Raw genomic sequence first — 26,510 nt, forward strand, 5'->3', positions numbered from 1 at the left:
TAACAGCCTTGCATTTATGTCGCCCTTTTGTCAATTTTGTTCATACAGAAAACACAATATTATAATTGCAATTAAAGCGCCTACCTCATATTTGTGTCATACATATAATTATCAATTAATCTAGCATGCATGTCTCTGGAGGAGGATGGAGCACCTGAGGAAACACAGGACCAGAGAAGACATAAAGACTGCACTGATTCAAATCGTGCTGTTGCCTCAAAGCTTCTTTCTTTGAGGCAACAGTGCTAACTGTGACGCCCATAGAATTTGAATCTGTTATACCAACAATCTTTTGACTAATATGTGACTACTATGCATCATTAAGGAGTAAAAGGTTAAAAAAAATTCCCGAACACAATGCCAAACAACAAGCTTTTTTATTGTTTCCATCACTTTTCTCAGTCAACACTGGCAGGCATAATTTCTTTTTAGACAACAACAAAATGGTGTGAGTTCTAGAGTGAAGCAAAAAGCAGAAAAATAAATAATACTGTGTACAAAAATACAACCTCACTGTATAAACGCTACACAATACAAAGCAAAAAGACATGGGAGACTCCTTGGCTATCGTCTCCGCCGGCATATGGCACTTATAAAGACCGAAACAGTCAAGCCTAAAATTCTTCCCAAAACATGCAAATGTGAAGTTCTATAAAAACAAATGCATTTATCAAGTGTGTCTCGCTGGTAGGTCTGTAACATAATGTCCTCAGAATATGAATAAGTGAGTACTTTTAGTCTTTGGTCAGCCTGAATGAAATTAGTGCAGAAAAGCACTGAATAAGACCAATACCATCCAGCCACTTAATGCTCTGTATTAAGGAGGATACTCATAGGAAATTACTATCTATAAATGGCAACTGTGCATATGTTAGTGACTGTTATAAAATGTGACTGATTTTCAGTATTGATTCTTTAAAAGTTTGTTACCAACATGTTGAATTTCTGAACTCTCTTGGGCAGCCTTCTAGATATTTCTTTAGGAATAGTTCTCCAGGCTCCTTGAATGACATTCAAAGCTCTACTTTGGACGTTGGCTTCCTTTTGGTCTCTTCTCTGTGGAGATGATCCCCCAGCGCTGCAATTATCTTAAGGTTCGAGCTCTATGGAGGCCAAGCCATTACTTAGTGTCTTGTTTTGTGCTTTTCTATCCACGTATACTTTTACTGCATTGGCAGTGAGTTTGGGATCATTGTCACGCTGAAGAATTAAGCTTTTGCCAATCCAATGCTTTCCAGATGGTACATCATGGTGGATTAAAATCAGCTGGTAGTTTTGCACGGTCATAATTCCAATTTTGGCAAAATCCCCAACACCACTGGTTGAAATGCAGCCCAGAACCATGACAGAGCCTCCACTGTGTATTACAGATGCCTGTAGACACTCACTGTGGTTGCTCTCTCCTGACCTGCTCCAAACATATTTTAACTCAAAATTTAACATTTGGATCAACTCCACAAGACCTGTTACCTCTGATTTATAGTCTTTTTTTGTGATTTCTTTCCCTGTTTCCCTTCTTTAAGAATGGCTTCTTCATAGCCACCTTCATACTGAGAACATTTATGATGGGGCTTTGCCGAAAGGAGATGGATCAATTGAAAGGCCAGATGCATCTTTCCGGTCTCTGGGTCAAGTCTGTATTGACAAAGAGACCTGACTCAGGTGTTTTTGCTGTTTCTGAAGGACACGACTTCCATATGCTGTTTTAAGGACATAGTGCACGACATGCTAAAATAAGCCAGATTTTTGGCTAATAATCCCCTTGTTGGTCCAAAACACAATTTTATGCCAGTAAACTAAGTTATCTTTGGCATTAACTTTTTTGGGGGGATATTCAACTAAAGAAATGGGATCATGCTATTAACAAGGTGCTAAAGTTAAAAATTAAAACTGTCTTTCTGCTAACTTGTCTGTTACGTAGACAACACTGAATGATTTAAAAATCAGTGTTAAGTAGCTTAAGAAACAAACAAACAAAAAATCCTCTGAAAATTGGACCGGACTGAAAATGAGTGTAAAAACAGCCAATATCCAAAGGAAAACTTTGAAAGCCTGTAGAATTGTTGCTCAGGAGCACTATAAAAATTAAAGACAGTCTGGATACTTAGAAGCAAAATATAAAGAAATGAGGAATTTGCACAGCACTGTATATACATGAATGTCAATAGTAATTTTGTAGATCTTTCACTGTTTAATGGACGCTTACTTGCGCAGCGGACCGTAAACCCTCATCAACAAACAACAGAAAAAAGTCAGTTACCAAGCTGCTTCTTGTGAACATAACTATACAAGTGCTTGTACTATACAAGATAAATATTGTTGTTTTCTGTGGCTTTTCAAAGATTTTCATTCTAATATGCCTGAGTACCTGTTAAGAAAGCACAGGATCCCATAAAAATGCAAATAAATGATGATGTGGTTGAAACAGAGCTGTGCTGTAGATGCAGATTCAAAAATGATCAATTTCCATAAGTGTCAAAAGAGATCATGGTCACTCATGCAACAGAAAGTGTGCACAGATCTGGTAAAACTGTCTGGAAATCTCTCGTGCAACGTAAAACAAAGAGTGTCATGCATTTTTTATGAGCAATCAATAATCATTCCTAATCTTTCCACTGACGGAGAAGCAAAACAGCCAATCAAAACATGACAAGGATGACTTGCAGGAAACATGAAACGAAAGCAGATTCTCTGTCTTTGCACTATTTGAAGCCATTCATGACTGAAGCGTAGAAGAGATGTCGGGTAGAGACACTTCACTTTTTACTAAACACTTTGGGAAAAATCAGATGCAAACTCCAGATATGTCATCTCCAACAGCACCAGCCTCTTTCACTGTCCATCATGCATCAGGGGTATGCAAATACAAAAATAAAACATTAGAAAACATCAATAGCAGTTAAATATGAATAAATAAATAAATAAATAAATACATCTCACAAAACACATTCAGCGGTGGGCTTGTTACACATGGCACAGAGCACAACAGCAAAAATAAAAACAGAAGTTTAGAAAATAGAAGAACAGAAGTGAACTTCCATAAATAGCTTCAATATTTTTGGAGCGAAATTACACCACAGACTGTAGAAGAAAGTGTCAGTCCTAAACTCGCCTCGCTTTGGATTCAATGTGGGCTTCTCAGTGACATCTCCATGCTGCAGGCGACACATCCTGATCCTACACTTTGCTACTGTATGCTGGGCTATCAATCAGACAAAGGGCTCCTTTACAAACAGGCCCAGCTAAGATCAACCGGTGACTACTGCCCTGCAGGTGTGTGTGAGCACTCGGAGGTCTTGAAGGTTCAGTCTTTGCTCTCAGTGCGAGTTCGTCTGATCAGTGAAGAGAAGAAGCTTCGACCTTGTGGTGGTCCCATTAGCATGGGAGCTTGGTTCTTGTGAACGATCTCAATCTGGTATAAGAAAAGAGAGAGATGAGATTTAGCTCAGAAAGGAAATGTGTTTTAAGCTGTCTGTTAACATCTTCACATAGCATTTTTCAGTAGCATTATGAAATCACTCAGTGCTTACTATACAGTAGACTATAAAGGGAGTTTTCCCAATGCTGCCTGGCTTATAGGGAGCATTCACTCTTTAATCCACGATGAAAAAAACTGATGTCTTGTCAATTTGTCTTTCTGCTTTGCCAAGTGTTGTAAGCCATATTCACCCACTCTTATTATTTGTTTACCCCAGCACGCCTGCTATGTACAGTGCTGTGAAAAAGTATTTGTTCCCTTCCTTATTTCTTAGTTTTTTACATATGTGTCATAATTGCATCTCTCACACTATCAAACTAATTTTAACATTTGACAAAATCAACCCAAGTAAACACAAAACTGTGTTTGTAAAATGATGACTTCATTTATTAACCAAAAAAATACTAACCACACCCAGGCTGAATCAAGAAATGACTTAAATAGAACCTGCGTATAATATAAGTGCAGTTGGCTAAAGATAAAACACAAAACTCTTCAGGATCAGTCAGTCTGAAAAGGTTTAGACTCCTTTGTAAACCTAATAAAAAACAATTAAAGTGCAAAATTTCTGTTCTCCTTGACTTTTTCCAAAGTCATCCAGCGGACCAGACTGAAGTCTTTGATGGGCCGACGGGCCTCATGTTTGACACCCCTGATTTAGACTCAAACCACTGAAATATGTATGGCAGACGTGACTGTAAGCTAAGATACTAACACATAACACTTAACACATAATATAGTCTACTTATCTTTTGATTCAAGCACATTTTCTTTCTGTATTAATTATTTTATTTGTTTTAGTGCACAATCCATGTTTTTGAAACAGCTCCTGATACTGTGAAACTATGTTTTTTTTGTTTGGTCTGTTTTTTGGGGGGTTTTTTGTACGACATTTCTTGTTTTCAGATAAACATAATGCGATAATTTTACAGCACATATACTTCATATATGTATTGATGTGATGCCACAATTAACAACAACAATAAACACAAACACAACAAAAACAATGGTATTTAAACTATTATTTAGTTTTCACAGCTCATTTACAGAAGACTTTTACCCATAAAATGAAAGTGCCTCCATAATCAACAAATGACTTTTTTGAATTATGTTTACCTTTCTTTTAAATCTCAGAAGGTTATCCCCATGAAATAATAAGGTCTCTATCCACTGTTCATTATACCCAGCACTTTATCCCCACAGAAGCAAATTCAGCAATGCATTAACAATTAAAAAAAAAAAATCCTCCATATGGATGTTGCATCCAAATGGGTTCTTGTCAAGTGGCTTATGAATGCATATTTGAACGTCCTGACTACAACAAACTTTGAGAATCCCTGGGGTTAGTGACTCCGATAACATATTATTGTGGATTACTGTAAAGACTGAATTTTATATTATCTGACAATATCCTGTTTGCCTGCAATGATGCAATTTCTTTTATGAGTTGCAACTGTAGATCGATGGAACCCCAAATATCAACCATCAAGGGTTGTCATATTAAGCACATCATTATAGAGTTGCACTAAGAGTCTAAACGCAGTAATGGGGAGGGGAAATGCTACCATCTGCATTCAAAGGACCACATTCACTTCAAAGGAAAGCTGCCATTTATTGTGCTTGCACTCTGACTCTGGAGCAATTACTTAGCTTTTGTGGGCTTTCTGCCATCATTAAACATGATTGAAGTTAATGTTTATCAAGTACTTTGCCATAAACATGATAGTCTTTACAGACAAGACAGTGGCCAAAAAAGAAAAAAAGATCTAAAGTGATACCTGAAATAAATTTGGATGGTAATCAAGCTCTGTTTCTTTAAAATGCAGCATTAAGTATTTATGTGGTTCAAGGGCCCATGGAACAATATGGCTTTTAGACAGAAAATAAAATAATTTGCTCAAATAAAGCATGGATGTAATGAGCTATCAGGTCACAATTAATCATCCAAATTAAGAAAACCGAGGGGGGATTTTACTTAGACCCTAATGAAGGTGCATTGTACCAGAATCAAATTTGGAAATATGGTGCCAGTTATTTTAGATCTACTCATCAGAGTGACACATGCTGCATTTAGCTTAAAATCTTAAATGGTTATGGTGTTAAACATGGTATGCATGCAGAGACTGATATGCATTTGCATAGCTGCTGTTGTTAATAATTAGTGGAACAACATCCAATTTGAAGTGTGATGTTTTTGTAGGCATTTAACGCGTTAAGTGATTCAGATGCAGTTCAGACATACAGAATGAAAAACTTTCCTTGGAAATCATTGCAGCACAATTATGTATTGTCAGAGCCCAACTTTGCTCTGTGTAGTTGTGCCAGCAGATACAAGAGCACTTGCAGGCCACTTGTTTTGTCATGGCTGGGCGATCCATATGTAAATCTCGGCAGCACTTCATCTGCAGTGGTGTTCTAATTAAAGCTAAACACAACCGTAATCAACGCAAACTCAGGAGTTTCCTTTTGAAAAACGAGCAACTTGGACAGAGAGAAAACACTTATCGAGGTACACGTTTGCGATCTAGACGATGAGCAAATTAGAAGAAATAAGACTTGAATCATTAAGAATTTGTTATCATAAATTAATGCACTAGAATATAAAGCAGCAACAGCTGAACTGTTATATTAATCTTAATATTAAAGCATATATATTTGATATTTTTTTAAACATGTATCAGCTTTTGGTCTGTTTGTCAGAAAGCTATATATAAGATATATATAAATCTTTTAAAGTTTGTATCTGTCTTGTGTGAAACTTGTATGAAAAGCATACAAGAGTGAAAACAGATATAAGATCCCTTGAAAAATTCTATAATGAAACTTGTATGTTTTGGATACTTACTAAAACAATATATGAAAGTAATGAGAAAGTGGCCACTTTCAGGAATAAATCATATACGTTTTTACTATTTCTTTTCCATATGGGAGAAGTCATTGAAAGAAGATTTAATCAGTCACTAAGGTGGGTCGCATTAATGACTCCTGGACATCTTAACATCTTAGACCATAATGTCTATAAACCAATACCTTCTTATGAATATGCAGATGCGTAGACAAGGGATAAGTTTTCTGTTTTGGTTTTATAATGCAGTTGCAATAGAGCAGGCTTTGTTAGCATACAGTTAAATAGCTGATGTGGTTTCAAAACCATTGTCTTTCACCTAACAAGCATTTAACTTTTCACTTTTGTTTTTTATCTTCATGATGCTCGTGTGGGGCATTTTCATAGTAGAACTCAAGATCTCCCACACAACAGTAACTATGTGTTTCCTCAGAGGTTCCTCAAACAGTCTGATGTTACTCTTTAAGCTCAGAATAAAAAACAAACAAAGAACTTTTTGAAAACTTGAATTTACAGAATGAGTCATGGATGCTCATTGCCACATGTTGGAAAAATTCTCAAGCATCAATATGACTGTCAGACTGCAGATTCCATATGTAAAACGTATTAATATTTTTTCATTTGCAAATCTTTTTTTTGTAAATGGAGATTACAAAATACTTTGCTCGTTTCTTCTTTCACTGCCCTTACAATTTACTTTATATTGGCATATAACTGTCTTTAGTTTGGATGAACCATTTGTGGAAATGCAGTTCAACTTACAGTGCATGGAGTCTGCATCCAAGGTTCACCATCAATCTGCATTGGAAGGGATTTACTGGTTCTGTAAGTGAAGAACGAGAAAACATGCTGTAACAAATCTTCACAATAAAACCAAATAAAAGCATTCTGCACCAGGATGCTTAAAAATCATCACCTTAATTTATACTCGTAGCATTTTTATGCTTTTTCTTATATGCCATAGCATTTGCTACCATAATAAACTAAAAACAATATAATAATTGGAAGAAACAGGCACAAAACATTGTTAAAGACTGACCTGATAGTCACAGAGGAGCACTGTGCCAAGCGGCGTCCAGCGCTCTTCAGGCCAGTGTAGATCTGACCCATCTCCATGGCTCCTTCGAGTCCCACAACCTCCAAGAGCTGGTCAGACAGGTCTGAGACAAAAGCAAACAAAAGCAACAAAGCAAAGAAAAAACACTTTTTTAACCATGCAAAGTCCAGCCAAGTTTTGTCCTCATTATGTTATAGTATCACTGCTGCTTTTGAATGTAGCTACCATTCACATGAGAGGTAAACAATGCAAAAAACTCGTACTAGGAGTGAGAAGACACATGAAACAAAGTACAAAAGCGAGGAGGGGAAGAGGAAAGTGAGAAGGAGGTGAGGAAGAATAAAAGAACATGACATGTGATGTTCCTCACTTCAGAGTTTGCCTTCTGTTGCTGAAATATTTAATATTCACTGTTTAAAAAAAAAGATAGAAAAAAGGCAACAAGCTACAAACAAAACAGCTATTAATTAGATTGCACCGGCAATGCAAAGCAATCTTGTGATAATATAATTATTAATTTCTCTTCTGTTTTTCAGTTATGAGCATTGATTTTGCCCCTGCTGGAAGCCCAGTGTCACGCAGGGCCCATCTGTTTCGGAGGCCCGCTCTGCCTCCGACTCTCCATCAACTCATCCCTCCACAAATTAAGAAGCTGCTGCCTCGCTGTTGGTAGTATACAGACACTAATTGAAACTAAGACCCATTTTTAGGCACTCGATGTGTGTGAGCGTGTTAGCCCCGCAATGCCGTGTGTACGTGAGTCGTGTTGGTTTCCTGAAGGAGTGTCGTGGGCAATGTTGCTGTTGCGGTGAGATGTTGTTGCCGCCGCCGAGCTGTGGTGTCCAGCTGTCACCATGGTGATGGACATGCGTCTGCCCCTATCTCAACGCTGGACTTTGAGTGCAGCACTTTCCAGGGTCGGAGTGGAAGAGTGTGTACACATACAATCCAGAGCAGGTTGACCTCCCTGACACTGAGCTTTAAAGTTGCTCCCCCCGTCACGTGACTTCTCACGTTGATGTGAACGGCTCATGCAGGCCCATGGTGACATATATGATGGACAGCATCACCAAAGCGATAGGGATTCCTGTTTGCCCTGAGCTACAAAGATCTATTATACTCTAGAGCTCTTAGCTTGGGAAAGAATGCAAAGGCTGTAGCTGTGCTGGTTTAAGAAGGGCAGGAGGACCCTGTGCAGCCAACACACACACACACACACACACACACACACACACACACACACACACACACACACACACACACACACACTAATTTGCTTTTAGTTACAACTTTTACGATGTCTCAAAGAATTAAAGACCAACCCTGATGAAAAAAACGAGCCTATTATTTTGTGAATTCTTGTTGTAAATCGTGTTGCTGCAGTGACATACAGTCCTGTATATCACTCATTTCTTTATAATTTGTTTTGTTTTTAGAGCTTTCAGGCCTTCTTGTGTGTAAAATAGAGGACAAAAGGAGAAGTAGCACTCCAACTATCTACAGGTGAACAGCATCTGAAAGCCAATAAAGACCTGATATAGGCCTTCAGTTAATCTATCTGCTCTTCACTGACTCCCCATTAGAAATGAGATGAATCCAAATGTATGGAGGAGGTAAGATGAGAGGTACAATAGTGAATGTCTACAGCCATCTGTAAAACACAGCCGAGGGCGTGTCCTAGTAAAATGTAAAGAAATGTGATGTGGCTCAAATCTTTTGCACGGTACTCTAGAAGAGTAGTGTGGTTAGAGCTGAGCTACATTTCTGATGTTGTACAACATCTGTCTCCCATATAAGTACTTTTATTTAAAGGTCCAAATAAGTTTCCAAAATTACATTTTCTAAGTTTATTTACTCTAAAGTCAGCTACACCAGAGTATATCAAGTATATTTAATTTAAAAGTAAAGATGCTGATGCAGTATATTAAGGTTGTGACAAATCATTAATGTTAGTTATGTATCAAGTTGTATATTGTTCACCCGCAATATACAACTTGACATACTGTAACTTAAGTTTCTTTTCTTTTCTGAAAATGAGTTTACCGACTTTCTTACACTCCAGTGCCTTGCAGTGTACACTTATTTGCATTGATGCTGATACCTTGCCTGGATCTACAGTCCAAAGAAATTAAAATATGTCCATTGGCACAACTAAACAGAATAATGAAACTGTTTAAAACTCAACAAACTTACCCTTACAAATTAAATTGTATTGTATTTCCTGATAGGAGCATTCGGTCTCATTTTTACAAAAGCCTGAAATGAACCTTCAGGTAAAAATTGTTCTTTCAAATTAAGAGTTGAAAAAAATAGTTTTCAAAATGATAAAAAAATTACAGAAGCTATCCTCTGTCTCAGAATTGTAAGGAAATTGATTCTGATCAGAATCTTTTCTAATCTGTCCATGTTCCACCTCTCCATGAAATGTCATGAAATATGGCAAAATAGTACAAAAGCACTAGTCTTGGAGGAGAAATGGCCTTCAGGCAAAACTTAAAATTAGACATATTTTCATCTCTTTCTAAGAAATGAGGACACACGACTTCAATAAGGGTCTTAATGGACTGAAATCATATTTTATCTCGAGTGGGTTTTTTTTGTGAATTTCCATTTTTCTTTTCTTGAATCACCATCAATTATTCCATTTACGGGAAGTTCAAATGATTCACCTGGATCTACAATACAAAGCACACTCGCCTAAATATAGTAAAAAACCAACATGTTCTCAGAGATAAACTGGGAGAAAAACTGAATCACCTAACCGATTAGAAAGGCCAATTTATAAAAAGTCATGATAAGCAGTCTATGGCCAAATATAAACCAAATCATCTTATTTATCTAATCTCGAATCAATGTCCCTTACGTAGGTCAAGAAATCAGGATTTCAAATTGATAAACACTACAAGTGATAGTGAATGAAACAATGATATGAACCAGTGTCCGTATGGGACATGAAAAAGCAGCACACTGCGACTTTAATCTTAGCCACATCTTCCCATCAGAGAGAGAGATTAGAAACAACGTCCTTGTCACTGTCACACAACTACCTGTCCAGGCCAGTGGCTGCACTGACACATGTGGAGCGACAGGGTGAGAGCAGAGGAATAAAAGACAGACAGTGACGGAGCAGAGCAGGACCAGCAGCCGATCTGCTGAAAGTAAAACTAAAGAGGAATGGCGGAACAAGGAGGGAGGGCATGTGGAGGCCGATCCTCCAATGAAAGCTTCATGGGGCTTGTCACGGGGGATCAGTCCCAAGCATCAACCCCTCCACCCACACATGAAGCCCCTATTCTAAATAATTCACTCTGCAGCCATTCCCTTCCACCTGAGGGGCTTGTCTCCTGGCGTCACCAGCGGGACGATTTAACAGCTCCCGAAAGGTCAGGGTTTTTTTTTTTCATCCCCTAGCCACCCACCAGCCCACCCATCCACACACAGATGCAACTACACATACAACTTGACAAAAAATGATCTCTGCCAACAGTCCTGTGCGTCACCCTCTGCCCCTCTGGGCTAATGCACTCCTGTGTGTTTACCTCTAAATACGCTGTTCTCTTGATCTAACAAGTTTGGCTGCTCACCTTGAGGGCACCTTCCACAAGGGCATCTATTCTAAGATATACAGTACAGGTGGACAACACAAACACACCCACCCGCATCAATACACAGGCTCAAATGGGTATGGACACACATAAACAAAGGGAAATACTCCCCACTCACACTAAGTGCCTTTCCAGGTTTAGACTGTGGCCTCTATTTTTTTTTAAAAATACAAACACAGAAGTGATTGATTTTTTTTCAGGGATAAATGGAGTGTTCATCATAGCAAAGCTGGGCTTTGCATTGATCAAATGTGTCCCTGACAGTGCACATGTGCCACATGGTTCCTTTTTATTATGATTTTGCATTGGTTGAACCTGAAGTCTACTGAAATCCTTAAACCTCGATTTTTCTAACTGTCAGCAGGGGGTCGTCCAAAAAAAGAAGTCTGGTTGTATGGAAGTCAGTGAGAAAACTGCCATCGGTGAACATGTCCTTGATAATTTTATGGTCCTGGTTGCAAATTAGAAGTCTTATTAAATACAACACTGCATTTCTTTTCTAAATGATGGTCATGTTTGATATCCAAGATGACACAGCAGAGTATGTTACAGGGCAAGCCTACTGACGGAAATGCTCAGCTCGAAGCATCAAAAAGGTGATGTTAATGTACTGGAGAATGACTTTTTTATGGGTTATTTATTGTAGGACTGAGTTGTGTTTCCTTGTCTACTTCCTCACTGTCTCTCACTTGTTTTCTCAGTTTTTTAAACAACATAAAACAGATTCATTTTGCACAATAAATGCTGTGACTGTGAAAAAGAGTCCAATTTAAAATGTGCCACCTTTAACCATCTTTAAAGGCAAAACAGCACCAAAGGAAACAGAAAATTGAATCACAACTAAAAAGAATGAATGCTCCATAGTGTGCTTCACAGAGGGCTTTTTATTTTCCAGAAATTGTGCTATGGCCAGTGAAGTCTCATAAGGGATCACTGGCAGCCATGTCTGGAGATCTTTGCTGGCTCGTCATGTCTCAAAGCCAGACACTGATTGTAACATCCACTTCATCCCCAGGTACAAACACACCATCTCAGCAGGAAACCTAAAAAACATACTGTGCATCACCTGAACAGGCACAGTTAGACATGATAGAAATAAAATACAAAAGCCAAGTAAATCCAGAATTCACGGCTGTGAGTCTACAAAAGAATTTAGAAAGACTCAACAGCAATGATTAGTAATAAAATTATTTCAATAAAGAACAGATTAGCTGTCATTCAAGCTATGTTGTAAACATGGATAAAATTGGGGCATATTGATATGAAAGCTTAACAAAAAGTAAAACTAAATTGTATTCCCTTTCAACAGGACTACAAAAACTGAAAACACTTGTGCAGTGATGATATATTAAGCCACACACACACACACACACACAAACACACACACACACACACACACACTGACCACACAACACAAGCAATAGGTAATATATATATATATATATATATATATATATATATTAGTTCTTACTATGTATTTTGAAAGAAAGATTATATTGTCTGTAATTTTTCACTGCAGTACTAGAACATTCTGCTTTCTAGATATTTTCTACCCTTTGCTATTAACTCCCTAAAGTGGCTCACACAATTTCACCAGTTTCCACAGAGCAGCTGACTCATTGTGTTTCGTTCATTCATATATTCCCATTGATGGGCTTCCTTTTGACGTAAATGGATTCAGGGGTATGCCCAACACCCCACTCAGTCAGCTCCTATTAACAGAGCCTGTCCACTGGTGCCCACACAGACCATTAATACACAAGTGACAGTTCCAAACTGTGACATGATTGTACCTCTTCTTTGCAAACAAAACCTGCTGGCTGTGATTCACCTTGTCATCAGTGAAATATTAATGTGCTCAGGAAAAGTTTGGCCCAAAGTTTAGTCTTTGATCTGTCTGATAGGAGCAAGGACACAGACTGTTAGTGTCTGATGTGGGCTTCAGGGAGAAGAACCTCCTACACTGTCAAAGCTGTTTAACTTGCACTATTATTGTTTAACAGAGCAAACCAACCATGGTATGTAGCATGCAGAGGTTTGACTGCTGTTGATGACTCACCAATTATGTTACAACATGCCGACAGATTTAGCCAGAAATGTTCAGCTATTGAAAAAATAGTGGGCGTAACCGCTCCCAAATAGTGTGTTATAGTAATCACATTACATTTTTCAGTCAGTTATTTTGTTACTCGTGTTACTTCATACATCTTCTTCATATATCTGGACACAAGGTTGACAACAAAAACCCTCCAAAACTGTCATCTGATTTAAGTTTGTGTGCAGGAGGAGGAAAATGCTGGAGTGGTCTACAGCTTTGAGGAATAGGGATATGAACCTTACTTTTATTTTGACTGAATGAAAGGACGAATGCAAATACGAAATGCTTCACAGACAGACACAGCCACATTATTCTGTTAACACTACGTTGGCACTCTGGAAGCATGTGCACAGAAAACATGCTAACACAAAGATTATGAAAACCCCCAGAGTGATGCTAAAGCTGAGTGTATGCAGACCCCAGCCCAGCAGCTAGAGCCTGAACTGTAGAGCCTGAATATATACTACACCAAAGTGGCCACTTACCAAAAAATCAATAGGCTACAACATGCTCCTTCAAGCTATGTTGCTAAATGTGGCTTTGTAGCCACATAGCCAAGTATAACACAGGTTATTGAAGCATTTTATTTAGCAATAACACATTTTCTCTGTGAGTTTAGATTTGTAATGTAATTAAGCTTTCTAACCACACTGACTTCAGCATTTATGTAAACAACTGTAAAATTCGGGTGTCAGAGCTACCTTGAACCGCAAACATGAGTTCTTTGGGGTCGAGCACAGGTGTCCTTTTGTCTTGACCCTTCTTTCCTCCCTTGCGGTAGCCCCTCCTCTTCTTGCTCTCACCCCAAAGGTTGGAGCCACCGTGCATGCTGGGAATGTTGAGAATGGCAATGCCTTCCAAGGAAATACTGCTAAGGTCCAGAGTAACACCATCGCACTTTTAAAAGAACACAGAAAGAGAAGGACAGATACAATCCGTTTCATCACAAGCTTTGTACTACAGTTTGATACTGAAATAATCTATAAGATGATGAACCCTAAACAGTGTTTTTCCCCAATGTCTAAACCAGAATATATTGCTTTGTCTAAGTAAGACGAACCTTTGATTCTTAACCAGTTCTCACCCCAGAGTGTCAATGCTGCTGTTGTGCCATAACGTGACACGGCTCTTAAAAATATTAGTAAGCACAGGGAGGTCATCTTTGAAAGAGAAGGTAATATATAAATTTTTCAATCCATGAACTGGAAGTCCACTTTGTGTAGTTCTGTTTTCAGTTACTGTTCAGCAAAGTATAAAAACTACTTTATTAGAAAAATAGAGTTGAAATAAGCTCAATTACAACCCCAGATGTTCAAATATTACTCTTATAACCTAAAATCAAATCTTTATTTCAAAAGTGTTCTTAAGGTAAGACAAGTTTTAGTTTCTGCTTACTCTCCACTATTTGGTTTAATTTAGGCACATAGCTAATATATGCTTAATCTTATTAAGTAGAGATCTAGGAATCAGAATTTTAGAAAGATGGGAGAGAACCAGAGCAGCTGGTTGTTTTAACTTTAAAACACAAGTACACTTTGTACTAACTGCTTGACCCATCCTGCACTCATTTTAATTATGCTTAAAAGAGCCCAGCATGAAGGGGCAAGTGTCCTTATAGTTATTCTGTGTTAACCCAGAAATATTGTATTATATATTACTCTAAATGGTGCATTTTATCACTCAGGGATGTCTCATCATCTCCCTACCTGTCCTTCTTCAGTAAGCACTACTCAGCCCTAATTAATGAAGACCTCTGCACTGTGTGGATAGCTCTGAGAAGAGGGAAGATGAATTGTATAGACACCATCTTCATTATCACTCAATATCACACACAGCAGGGTCGTGTAGGGCTAATTACCTGTGTGTTACACTAAGGTTATGTGAGAAGTGGGTGGGGAGGTGCACAGATAGCCTTCACACATCCACACTTTGTCTGGGTGAATCTGAAACTAGTATACATTAGTGCTATTTATGGAGCAGCAGAAGACGAGAATATCTTAAATGACATCAATATTCTTACCTGACTGCTAGTGAAATACCCTTAATAATAAAGAATACATGATTGCTTCGTATCTAAGAGCTGAGATAAAGAAGAATAAGTTACAAAGCAACAAATTTCAAAATATATGCTTTTGCTTTTGTTTCTTTTCTTGGAAAAGTCTCCAAAAACAAAATACATGGTTTGAGTTACCTCAACCTCCAGAAAGTCGTGGAGCTTCTTACATGTGGCCGAAAAGGTCTCCGACGTGCCGAACTCAAAGTACCACAGCTTATTCTTTGTTCTGAAAAAAACAAAACAACAGGAACTGCAAAGGGACCGAGAAAAAAGGAAACATGGAAGTGTTTTCCCCACATCAAAATCTGAAGCTTGTGCTCTCTGTCTTTAGTCTCCTATACTGGATTATATAAAAAAATAGAAGACCACTCCATAAAGGTGGGTTTGTGCTTGAATCGTGTTTGAAAAAGAATCTTTTAATCTACACAGGAAATGTACTTTTACCATTTACAGCTTGCTAAAACCACACAGCCATTAATCCAAAAGAAGTGTAATGTGTTTCATTAATCACTGAATTCAAAGCTAGTTAAGGAGGCATCTGAGGGAGCACTTCGGGTGGCTGTGCCCAACATTAAGGAGCAGGGAGGGGCATAAGAGGGTAATCTACCTGCCCTGGCAATTAACAGAGGACTAGGGTGCTGCTCCCCAGGCTTCCTACAGTGTACACTCCAGTCCCTAAGGCTGATGATCAATGACCTTGCAGGGGTGAGTCACCATCTGTCCAAACACTGCTATACTGTATTGTATTTTCTCTCAGGTACACAAATAAAATAAAACTGTAATTGTAATTTGATTTTCATTAATAAAGTAACATTAATATGTGCATCTTTGTGTAAAACAGGTGAAAGTAAAACTGCATGTCAAGAATAATTTGAATACTGCATTATTTATTTTATTTCTTTAATAATTTAAACCCCTGAACAAGAAGAATTCATCAACTTTGCTTTAAACAAGACTTGAAAGAACTATTACTGATCACTAGCTCGGTTTCATGCAATTAGAGGAGGCTGGATCTTTGAACTTATTTTCTTTAAGCCAAACTTGTTAGATCAGGTCAGCAGCTTCACAATGACTGTATTTCTGGGGAAATGTGGATGGAGTGAAAGAAGCGGTTATTTTAAGACAGTCATGGAAAACTTGTAAAACACTGCACTGCTAATGTGAGTGCGATACTAATAAAAATAACTGCTTAACAGGTTATGACACTGTGAAACAAATACAGTGAATTAGGTCATAGATTTTTTACATTCAGCTCTGTTTACTGCTTTACAATAAGTCAACACTAACTTTTTTCACCATGCTATGAGGTAAATTACTCAACATGTTTCTTCTCAATTTTCTCTTTTTTTTTGGCAAATAACCAAACCTCCTGCTGGCGACTTCAGTGAAAAGTACTTCAGTGCAGTAGATGGTGGGATGGTGGAGAAAAAATGGTCATTGCAAGCAATTCAATAAAAACATCAAACCTCTCATTAATCACAGTGATTTGTGCCGAGCAAATACCAGAGTAATGTTTCATATTAACAATTCAAGAGAAAATATTTTTTACATTTCTTCACTCTTTCCTCATCAAAAAGAAGTTTATTGGATATTGAAGAACATGTGAGACAGCTTTTGATGTTTCTAACGGGACATCGTTTATCTCAAAGATTCAAGGAAAGAAAAAAAACTACAACAATGCTGACAAGCAGAACTGAATACAGTAACAAATGTTACTCTCCTAGCTGGGATCAAAGCACTACAAGAGGAACGTATTAGTATAAGCACAGCAACAATCACTGAATTATTGATTTCCTCATTAGGACTTTTGTCAGGACCATTTAGCCACTTTATAAATGAGCTTTCATTAGAGTACTAGCAAGGTACACTTGATTTATAATGTGCAACATGGTCAATAGCAGAGGGAAGAAAGCAGAGGAAGGTGGTAAGAGGTATAAGGACGACCAGGGCCATGCTGGGAGAATTTACATAACACATTCCTACATCTCCTCCACCACCACCACACCACCATTGTCATCATGAGTCTGTAAACTGGCCAGACGAGAGGGAAAGCCCAGGAGAACACATAAACAAAACCTGTGCAAATTTGCAAATAAACAAATGAAGGTGGCTACTCTGAAAAGCGTAATCAAATCTTGTGGTTAATGCAGAGAATGGACCCAGATACACTACATGCAATGTTTTGGACCTTCCATTCTTACTGCTGTTGTACTGAAACTGGTTTTGCTGTGTTTTATATATATATATATATATATATATATATATATATAAAAATATATATTATATATAACACAGAAAAACCAGAGCGAGAGACAGATGTAGCTGAAGGCATATTTAGGCATATTTAGAAGTAATGCAAATTAAGAGTTTTGTAGACAACAACTGCATTCACTGACAAAAAGAGAGTTAACAGACACAGATTGTGTCAAAGTGCCATAAACTTAGCTGGAGATTTTCTATAAATGTATATTTTTAACTGGAGATATAACCTTGCACTTATTCCAAAATGTGCAAATGTAGAACATATGGAGGCATGACGAAAACGGTGAGAAAACAAAGTGCAATAACAAATACAACTGTTACATTTTGCAATCAGCATCTTAGCTGTCAAACACAGGATTGTTCCTCACATCACTCCTCATTTAAATTCACCAGCTTGGTTGTGACATAGTAACATAGGGAAGTGTTGCATATGAATATTGTGACATAAAGGAATAAAACCCAAAGTTTAAAACTAACCAAATAAATAAACTTTGTTTAACATTCAATGTGAACACATCGTAATGAGAAGATGCACCAAGAAACCAAAATCTGCTTTCTGGGGACAATTACTAAGTAATGAAACAGAAGTTGTAACAAGTTTCTAGCTCCAGAGGGATCAGCGTAAAATCTGATGAATCACTGTGATTGTGTTAATTGTTTCAGGGTTAAGAAAGTGCTTTCAGAGTGCTTTGTATCCTACTCCTTATCATAACTATTAGTTACTTGTAGCTAACTTGTACCCCACACAGTAAGACAGGCAGAAACAAACAAACATGATATCTTTGGTTCATTTTTGACAGATAAAAAAATGGATAATTTTTTTTAGGGGGAGGGGCAAAATTAGTAGTAGTATAAAAGCACAGAATCTGAAATCTGCATTGGGGGGGGGGATCGTGGCTCAAAGAGTTGGCAGTTCGTCTTGTAACGGAAGGTTGCCGGTTGAGCCCCGGCTCAGACAGTCTCGGTCGTTGTGTCCTTGGGCAAGACACTTCACCTACCGCCTACTGGTGATGGCCAGAGGGGCCGATGGCGCGATATGGCAGCCTCGCCTCTGTCAGTCTGCCCCAGGGCAGCTGTGGCTACAACTGTAGCTGCCTCCACCAGTGTGTGAATGTGAGAGTGAATGAATAGTGGAATAATGCAGTCCATTATTATTGTACAGTTTTGTCGTGAGCAAAATGTTGAGGAAACAGTATCTCATGTTCCTTCTGGTATTATGGCCTATGACGAAATATGGATATGGACTTCTATGGCAGTTTAAAAAAGTAAATAAGGTGAGTAGGAGATGGAAAAAACAAATGATAACATTAGCATAACAAAAGGTACTGCTGCATAACCTAAAGTAACTGAAAGTTGATTAACTTATATAAGAGAATATAGCTGGAAAGCAGACCACGTGAGTCCTATTCGGGGGTAATTTTTAATCTTCAGTTACACAAATACTGGGATTTTCCATAGATGATCATTCTGGAACATATTATGTGTATAACGGATCACATCCCAAGAGTATTGTATCATGAGTATGATGAAAGGGAAAATATTTCTTGGTTTTCATAGCAAGTGACCCCGAAAAACTACAGTCAAATGCAGGAAAGCAAAACACACTAATAAGAGATACAGCAAGAGACAACATCTGACCGCCCTGTCGATGCCCACCACTTAACCTAACAAGCTCATTGGGGCAACAAATCACCTCATGTCCCTGGTCATTAGATAATTAGGAGAATCTCATTGGCTACATCGTCCTGTCATTTGTTATCTGCTGCCCGATGCCAAACGCTGGATTCATCTGACAGACTGACTATGAGGAGCATCTTCAATAGAGAGACCAGAGTAGGGAGACCATTTGAATAAGACGATGCTTGTAAGGAGGATTAGGAGGACTCACTCTATGTTAAGTGTAATAAAAGCAAACATAAAGTACCCATTTACTTAAATGTTGGCTGATGTTATGCTGTCGAACCCTTGCAGGCATCTTTGAAGTAAATTATATTGCTGGTGAGAGCAATTTGCATTTTAAGGATGAAAAAACCCCCCAAACATCAGCAATAATAACATGTGCAGCAGGTTTGCAGTTCTCCGAGTAGCTGCAGCACCTCTGTTGTGATTGTAGCTGCAGTGTATCAATGCAAAGTGCACTGCAGTAATAACTTTAGCGGTGTACATGTCAGATCAGCTGTAGTACGTACAGCTGGCAGGCCAAAAGAAAACAGTGGCTCAGGTTTCCAGAGTGACTGAAGTGTGGTTTATTTGCACAGACAAATCACAAAACCAAACTGAAAGAGGGAGGGAAAATACAAACTGTGTGACTAAGAGGAAAAAAGAAAAGAGCTTTAGAAAAACATTACAAGCTAAAAGGGAAAAAAGGGGGGAAAAAAAAGGAGAAAGCAACAAAACAGCCTGAATCTGAACAATGTTTATAAAACTGCCGCTGCTTGGTTACAAATAAAGGATGTCATAGGTGATGAGCTTCAGTGTAGCATTGCTGTCCTGAGGCCACAGCACCTTTAGATGCACTTTTGACTGGCCACACTGAACATGAAGCTCATGGTCATTGATTTTTTTTTGCCCCCCCTCTGACACTTAATCTAACCCACAATGATCTACGACCTTATTTTCACACTAATTTCTTCTTGATCAGAGGTGATAAATATCACATTGACATAACCAACTCTTTGTGCATTGCATCAATGCACTGTTTTGTTTAACATGACACTGCCTGGAGTGCTCCAACTCCGAATGGCAGTTTGAGAAATGACCCATGGTGCATCTTCTTGCCTTCAGAGATGTTGCAAGCAGCTTGAAAAAGGTATTCTGCTGCACTGCAATGGATTCAAGGGTGTGTGTGTGTTTTTCTTAACAAAAAACAAGTGATAAAACTGATGTATAAAATCTTGCATTGCTGTGAGTGAAATGATAAGCCAGACATCCTAAATCTCTTTGGTTAACACAGAAAATAGTTACGCAAGCGGAGCTGCGTGCTTCACTATTTCAGTGGCCACATGAATATGAAACAATAAAGCTATGTTGTTGCAGCTGTACACATGATGTGGTTCTACTTGTGTACTTAACTTTACAATTGTCAGCATTCATTGATAACTGACGTAAACTTATTTTACAGTTTTTCTCAATTGGTTTGGCTCATTTCTTGAAACCGAGATGACATTCTCAAAACCATAAGGTCATTTGGCCAAACAGTCTTACAGTTCTGCCCAACAGTATAGCTCACTAGCAAAATCAAATATCTTTCCCCAAACTCTTCATCCATGCTTCAAAAGCAGATTCCTTTCCCATATAAAAGGCCAGTACAGTCAAAATAGCACAGATCCTTCTCAAGTGCCTTGGCACATGTGCATTCATTTAGTGCTTTTGTCAAAATAACCTGGATGGTTTAGCACAACACCATGGATCCCCTGCAAAAGCTCATATCTCTCCCAAAAGAGTTTATCCATGTGTCAAAACTAAATATCCTTCTCATATAAATAGTCAATGCCCCCAAAATGCATTATACCTTTGGCATTGTTTAAGCACTGCAAGTCAAAATGCTTAGACGTTTTGTCACTGAGGCACAGGTCCAGCAACAGAATACCACTATGAATAAAACTAAAAGATTTTACAGTAAAATCAGCCTCCAATAAACTACTCATACTCAAGGAAACTGTAAACATTTTTATTCGTACAAAGAAATGTTAACATTAGAGAACATACTGTGAAAAGAAAACATATACAGGATTCTGTAAATGTGAACAGTTATAAACACAAACAAAAAACAAAAAAACCCCACAAATAACCCTAGCCTACCATACTGTAAATAAAGTTTCAGAACTATAGTACAGTAATATTTGCAGTGGTCGCCATTGTCACCCTCTCTTTCCTGGCCACCATCCTCATCCCCCTGGCCATCGACGCGCTGCTCTCTGTCAGAGTTTCTCTCAAATGGTACCCTGTAAATCTGTTTCATGGTCATCTGATGTTTCTTCAATACCCGGTCTATTGTGGAGATGCTGATAGAGTTTATATTTTGGAACATTACATTGTCTAGCAGGATTGCATTACGAATCTGTCTCAGTGTGATGGCATTATTTGCAATGACCATGTTGCATATTTCTCGTTCTTGTTGTTCATTTAGAAGTTTTCTTCTGCCACCCACTTGAGGCTGTCGTCCAATCCTAGACATACAAGTCAAAGGTCAACACTGTAAATTTGTTACAAAATGAGTTACCAATGTAATTGTACTGCTGTTTTATGGTACTAAAAGTGTGATGCACTGCACAGTGACTGGAATACTATTCACAGTATTTTCTCCATTTGTTTTCTTTGTCATTTTTATAGTATCATATGACATCACATGAAGATATTACGGTACTCTAGGCCTACACACACACCAACACTGAATAGTTCAATAGCATAGTTCTGTACCTGTTTTCCCTGTGAAAGGTTTGGATGATGGAGGAGACTGTAGACCGAGGCACATTAGGCTGCACTCGGCGACCTGCCATTGTGAGGCGATGGTTTATAACGTGGTCAATAAGGGTGGCCCGGATTTCATCTGGGACATCATGGTGCCTCCGTGCTCCTCGGCCTCTTCCCCCTATTCCTCCATGCATTCTCACTCCTCCTCTTCCTCTTCTTCTTCCTCCTCTTCCTCGAGCAGGAAGTTGCTGTTGTACTTGGCGAGGTGCTTCCATGTTCACACTGCAAATGAAACTGGCCCCGGGCCAAGCTCTGTCTATATACTTTTGGCAGCAGCCATAATCATAGACAACACCTGTCAGGTATCTAAACAACCTGTTTGATTGGTCATCTGAGATGTGGGGAACTTCGTTAGTTCTAATTTCACCTGATTGATTGTCAAGTACTGTCATAACTTTATCAAATGTTCCAAGATATTCTTTCATGGTATTATATCTTTGACTAATTTTGACAGTTGAACAGACAATTGTGCATATGATGACTTACACAATGAAACCATGCTGATATGTTTTGGAGTGAGTAACCATTTCACTGAAAAATCAACTAATCAGTTTAGATCGCCAAGATCTATTTATTTGGAAAATGTGCTAAATGTGGGCTCATTGTGCTAACTGTAGCTACTTGTACATAATCATTTGAAAAGAAGCACAGAGTCACTTGAGACATGTACTAAAGCATTTGCAATTTGATAAAACCAATGAGAAATGACATTCTGTTGTGAACAATTGCAAGGTGGTTTGGAGATTTGTCCATGTTATTTTGAGAATGTCATCTCGGTTTCAAGAAATGAGCCAAACCAATCGAGAAAAACTGTAAATGAATTTTGACTACACTTGAAGCAGAAGCAATACTCTTTTGCTAACATACGCTAAAAAAATGAGAATTATGTAAATGATGATGAGATGAGATAGATAGATGGATAGATGGATGATGATAGATGGTAGATAGATGGATAGATAGAGGATAGATGATAGATGATAGATGGATGAGATAGATGATAGATAGATGAGATGATGGATAGATGATGATAGATGGATAGATAGATGGATAGATGGAGATAGATAGATAGATAGATGGATAGATAGGATAGATAGATAGATGAGGATAGATAGATAGATAGATATGGATAGATAAGATAGATAGATGGAGGATGGATAGATAGATGAGATAGATGGATGATAGATATGGATGGATAGATAGATAGATAGATAGATGGATAGATGGATAGATGGATAGATGGATGATGGATAGATAGATGGATAGATAGATAGATGATAGATAGATAGGATAGATAGATAGAGATAGATAGATAGATAGATAGATGGATAGATGGATAGATGGATAGATGGATAGATAGATGGATAGATGGATAGATGGATAGATGGATAGATAGATGGATAGATAGATGGATAGATGGATAGATAGATGGATAGATAGATGGATAGATGGATAGATAGATAGATAGATGGATAGATGGATAGATAGATGGATAGATGGATGGATGGATGGATGGATGGATGTAAATTTTCACTTGGAATCCAAAAAACCAAACAAGTTAATAAACAAAAGCAAATTAATTGTGTGCCAAAGACAGGTCTCGCTAACACGATGTCTTTAAAATTCTCATTGTTAAATTAAACTCATGTGCACACACAGGAAGTGATGCAGGAAGTGATTGCTCATCATGCATCACTTTGTCACTACCGGCTGCTGGAGTGGACTTTACGAGCACTGGTTGCTTTTGAAAGCCTCAAATATATGCTATATAGCCAAAGTATTTGGCCACCTATACATTACACATACAGGAGCTGTTGGGCCATGGAAATCCAAGCCAAAAAGCTGCTGGTGTACAGCTGTGCTGATTGTAAAGCCAGCAGAGTCAGCAGAGCGTTCGAGGTCTGTATGCCATGGTGGTTTCAAATGCTTCCACTTACAGTTGATTGAAGAATATCAAGAAGAAATTTGTCAGATTTGCTTTATGCAGTAATATAACACACTCAACTTCAGTGAACTCACAAATGTTTGTAAAGACAGTCTGCGTGGCTAGGTCATGCTATACACCTGGGCTAATGGTATTAAAAACACCTGAATTCAAAGATTCAGAGGTGTGGCCCAGTATTTTTGTCCAGGTGTTTGTGGTTATTGGCAGTCACTTCAGTCACTTGCCTCAATCTTGAGAAAAGTTTAACTCGGGACCTGCCCATTTGGTACTACTAGCATTTTTCCCGCCGGTTGAGGATGCTGAATCTTTTTGACTTTCTATCATCTCCAGTTGCTTCATCACTGTGACTCGCTTCCTTAAAATGTATCTGTCCAGACGTCTACATGCTCCAACCCGTAAAACCCTAATTGAATCGAGATAACGTTACTTAGATGAGCAAAGTTAACAGCGGTAGTGCTTTGGGTTATGTTGTGTTCATAGGTTGAGTTAAATATTTTATTTTGTGCATTAATAAAAAGAAATCGTTGAGTAAATAAATGTCTCTATTTAACAGATGAAATAAAAGACATTCTAGGGTTTTTATACACCTTAAATAAACTTAACACAGCAATACTGTTATTAATGATTTTATATTATTTATATGACTTCAGGCACTTTAGTAACACATTTATCTACGGTCTACACATCAGCAGCACACCAGCAGGGAGCTGTTTGTTTCAGTTAGGTGGGCATGTGATTTAGCTTAATGTATAAGTATCAATTTGAACAGGTTAAAGTTTCATCACTTAATTGTTTATTTATTTTTTTACGTTCCTAAAGGTTGCTACCTATGTGCACATTTTTGCCTGCGCGTTTATTTCAGTTTATACCTTTTTTGCTGCGTATGGGTCTGTTTGTGCTCCCACTGAGCTGAGGACAGGGCCACAGGTGAGATCCCTCTAAATTACACACAAATGGTCATTAATTATAGATGACACTTTGGTCGCAGAAATGATTTCATCCTCAAATGAGGGCAGCCTCCGCTGAGGTCCACCATGCTTGTGTGTGTGTGTAATTGAGTGTGTGTAATAGTGCCATCACCTGTGGCACTGCTTCCAGCTCAGCAGGAAACGCATACACACCTACATGCATACACACACATTAACATGGGCTGTCTGGTGTGTGTGCGTTGGTGAATCCAGCAGCCCCATCCAGCACAACGAAGTGCTTTGATGAACATACTCATTATGCTAAAGAGTGCTTCATGCCTGGGCTTCCCTGTGCCTTCAGGAAAGGTTAACTCAGGATGGTTACACAGCACAGCAAGAACCTGTGGGCACACAGGGGCAGAGAGGCTCTGGAGGAGTGTGCTGACGGTGTTAGATGTCTCAGGACCGAAAATAGATCTGGGTAAGCAGAGCAAATATCATCGGAACATCAAGGTGCCACGATGGATGCCACAGAACAAACAAACATTGCAGCCAGAGCAGTTTTCACACTGAAAGGTCCCAAATCAGATGTTTTCCCTCACTGATCTAAAATCATCTGATTAACGTGGAAAATGCTGCACAGAGACTTCATTGTTTTTATCATGTTATCATTGTTCTAGTGAAAAGCGATGCCAATGGGAAAAAACGGAATGTAAATCATATTTAACAAACAGTTATATGAATAAGAACGTTTTCACAGCAATCTTGGTTTCACCCCATGATTCAGCAATGTGAAGAACTACCTTTAGCAGCAACAACATGAAGTAATTGCTTTCTGTATTTTTTCCCATTCTTCTTTCCAACATTGCTTCAGTTCATCGAGGTTTGCAGCATTTATTTATTTCCAGCTCCCTTAAAGTCCCTCCATGGCATTTCAATTGGGTTGAGATCTGGACTTGACTGGACCATTGCAACACCTTGTTCCTTTTCTTTTTCAACCATTCTGTCACAGATTTGCTGACTCAATTTCCATCAGGCTTTAGTTTTTAGAACAGATTATCTCAAAATCTGACTCTAGGATACTTTGGTATATTAAAGAGTTCATGGTCAACTCAGTGACTGCCAAGTGCTGTGATAAATCTTCTGCAAACGTGGGACTGTGCATGATCACCAGAAAGCTCTACTTTGGTCTCATTTGTCGCAGAATGGTTGTGGTTTGTTCAGATGCAACTTTGCAAACCTAAGCTGCACTGCAATGTTTTTTTTGTTAGTTTTATTCATAGAGAAGAGGCTTTCTCCCTAGCCATATTAGCCTTTCTCTAATAGTACTGTCATGAACCTTAACATTTAACACGCTGCCTGAGGGCCTGAGATGTAGCTGTCTTTTTTTCAGCATTACATGGTCTAACCCTGGGCTGAATTTTGATGAAATACCTACTCCTGGGAAGACTGCAGCATTGAGTTAACACACACCTGAAAGCTAGAGAACAACAAACTGCCATTTATCCATCCAACCATTCTCTTTTTATCCAAGTTCCTGAAAAAGAGCTTACTGAGAATTCAGAACACTTCTATTTGACAAGCCGCATCCAAACATCCACACGCACATTAATATAGAAGTTTATTTGATAACTGACATTCTGATTCCCGTTTAGTATCTTATACAGGGACACTTTAACATGCCCATTGTTTACATCCAGTTTATATGGCCATCTTTTCTTAGATGTAACCATGCTATAGCCACAATGTGTGGATTCTATATAAAATGAGGCTTGAAACAAGACTA

General features: G+C 38.4%; 1 protein-coding gene across 1 annotated transcript in view; it reads right to left on the reverse strand.

Moving 5' to 3' along the window:
* Positions 1-336: 336 nt before the first annotated feature.
* The window catches only part of dgkb (diacylglycerol kinase, beta), a 77,543-nt gene continuing 51,369 nt past the window's right edge, over positions 337-26,510 (reverse strand). The window contains exons 21-25 of the mRNA XM_014329174.2: positions 15,275-15,365; positions 13,785-13,980; positions 7,363-7,483; positions 7,086-7,146; positions 337-3,412 (exon numbers count right to left, since the gene is read on the reverse strand). Of these exons, the coding sequence (XP_014184660.1) occupies positions 3,305-3,412; positions 7,086-7,146; positions 7,363-7,483; positions 13,785-13,980; positions 15,275-15,365 (577 nt within the window). The 3' untranslated portion in view covers positions 337-3,304. The remainder of the gene's footprint in view (positions 3,413-7,085; positions 7,147-7,362; positions 7,484-13,784; positions 13,981-15,274; positions 15,366-26,510) is intronic.

The sequence above is a fragment of the Haplochromis burtoni genome, unplaced genomic scaffold, assembly GCF_018398535.1.
Source record: "Haplochromis burtoni strain Fernald_Lab_line unplaced genomic scaffold, NCSU_Asbu1 Contig_516, whole genome shotgun sequence".
In the NCBI taxonomy this organism is placed as follows: Eukaryota; Metazoa; Chordata; class Actinopteri; order Cichliformes; family Cichlidae; genus Haplochromis; species Haplochromis burtoni.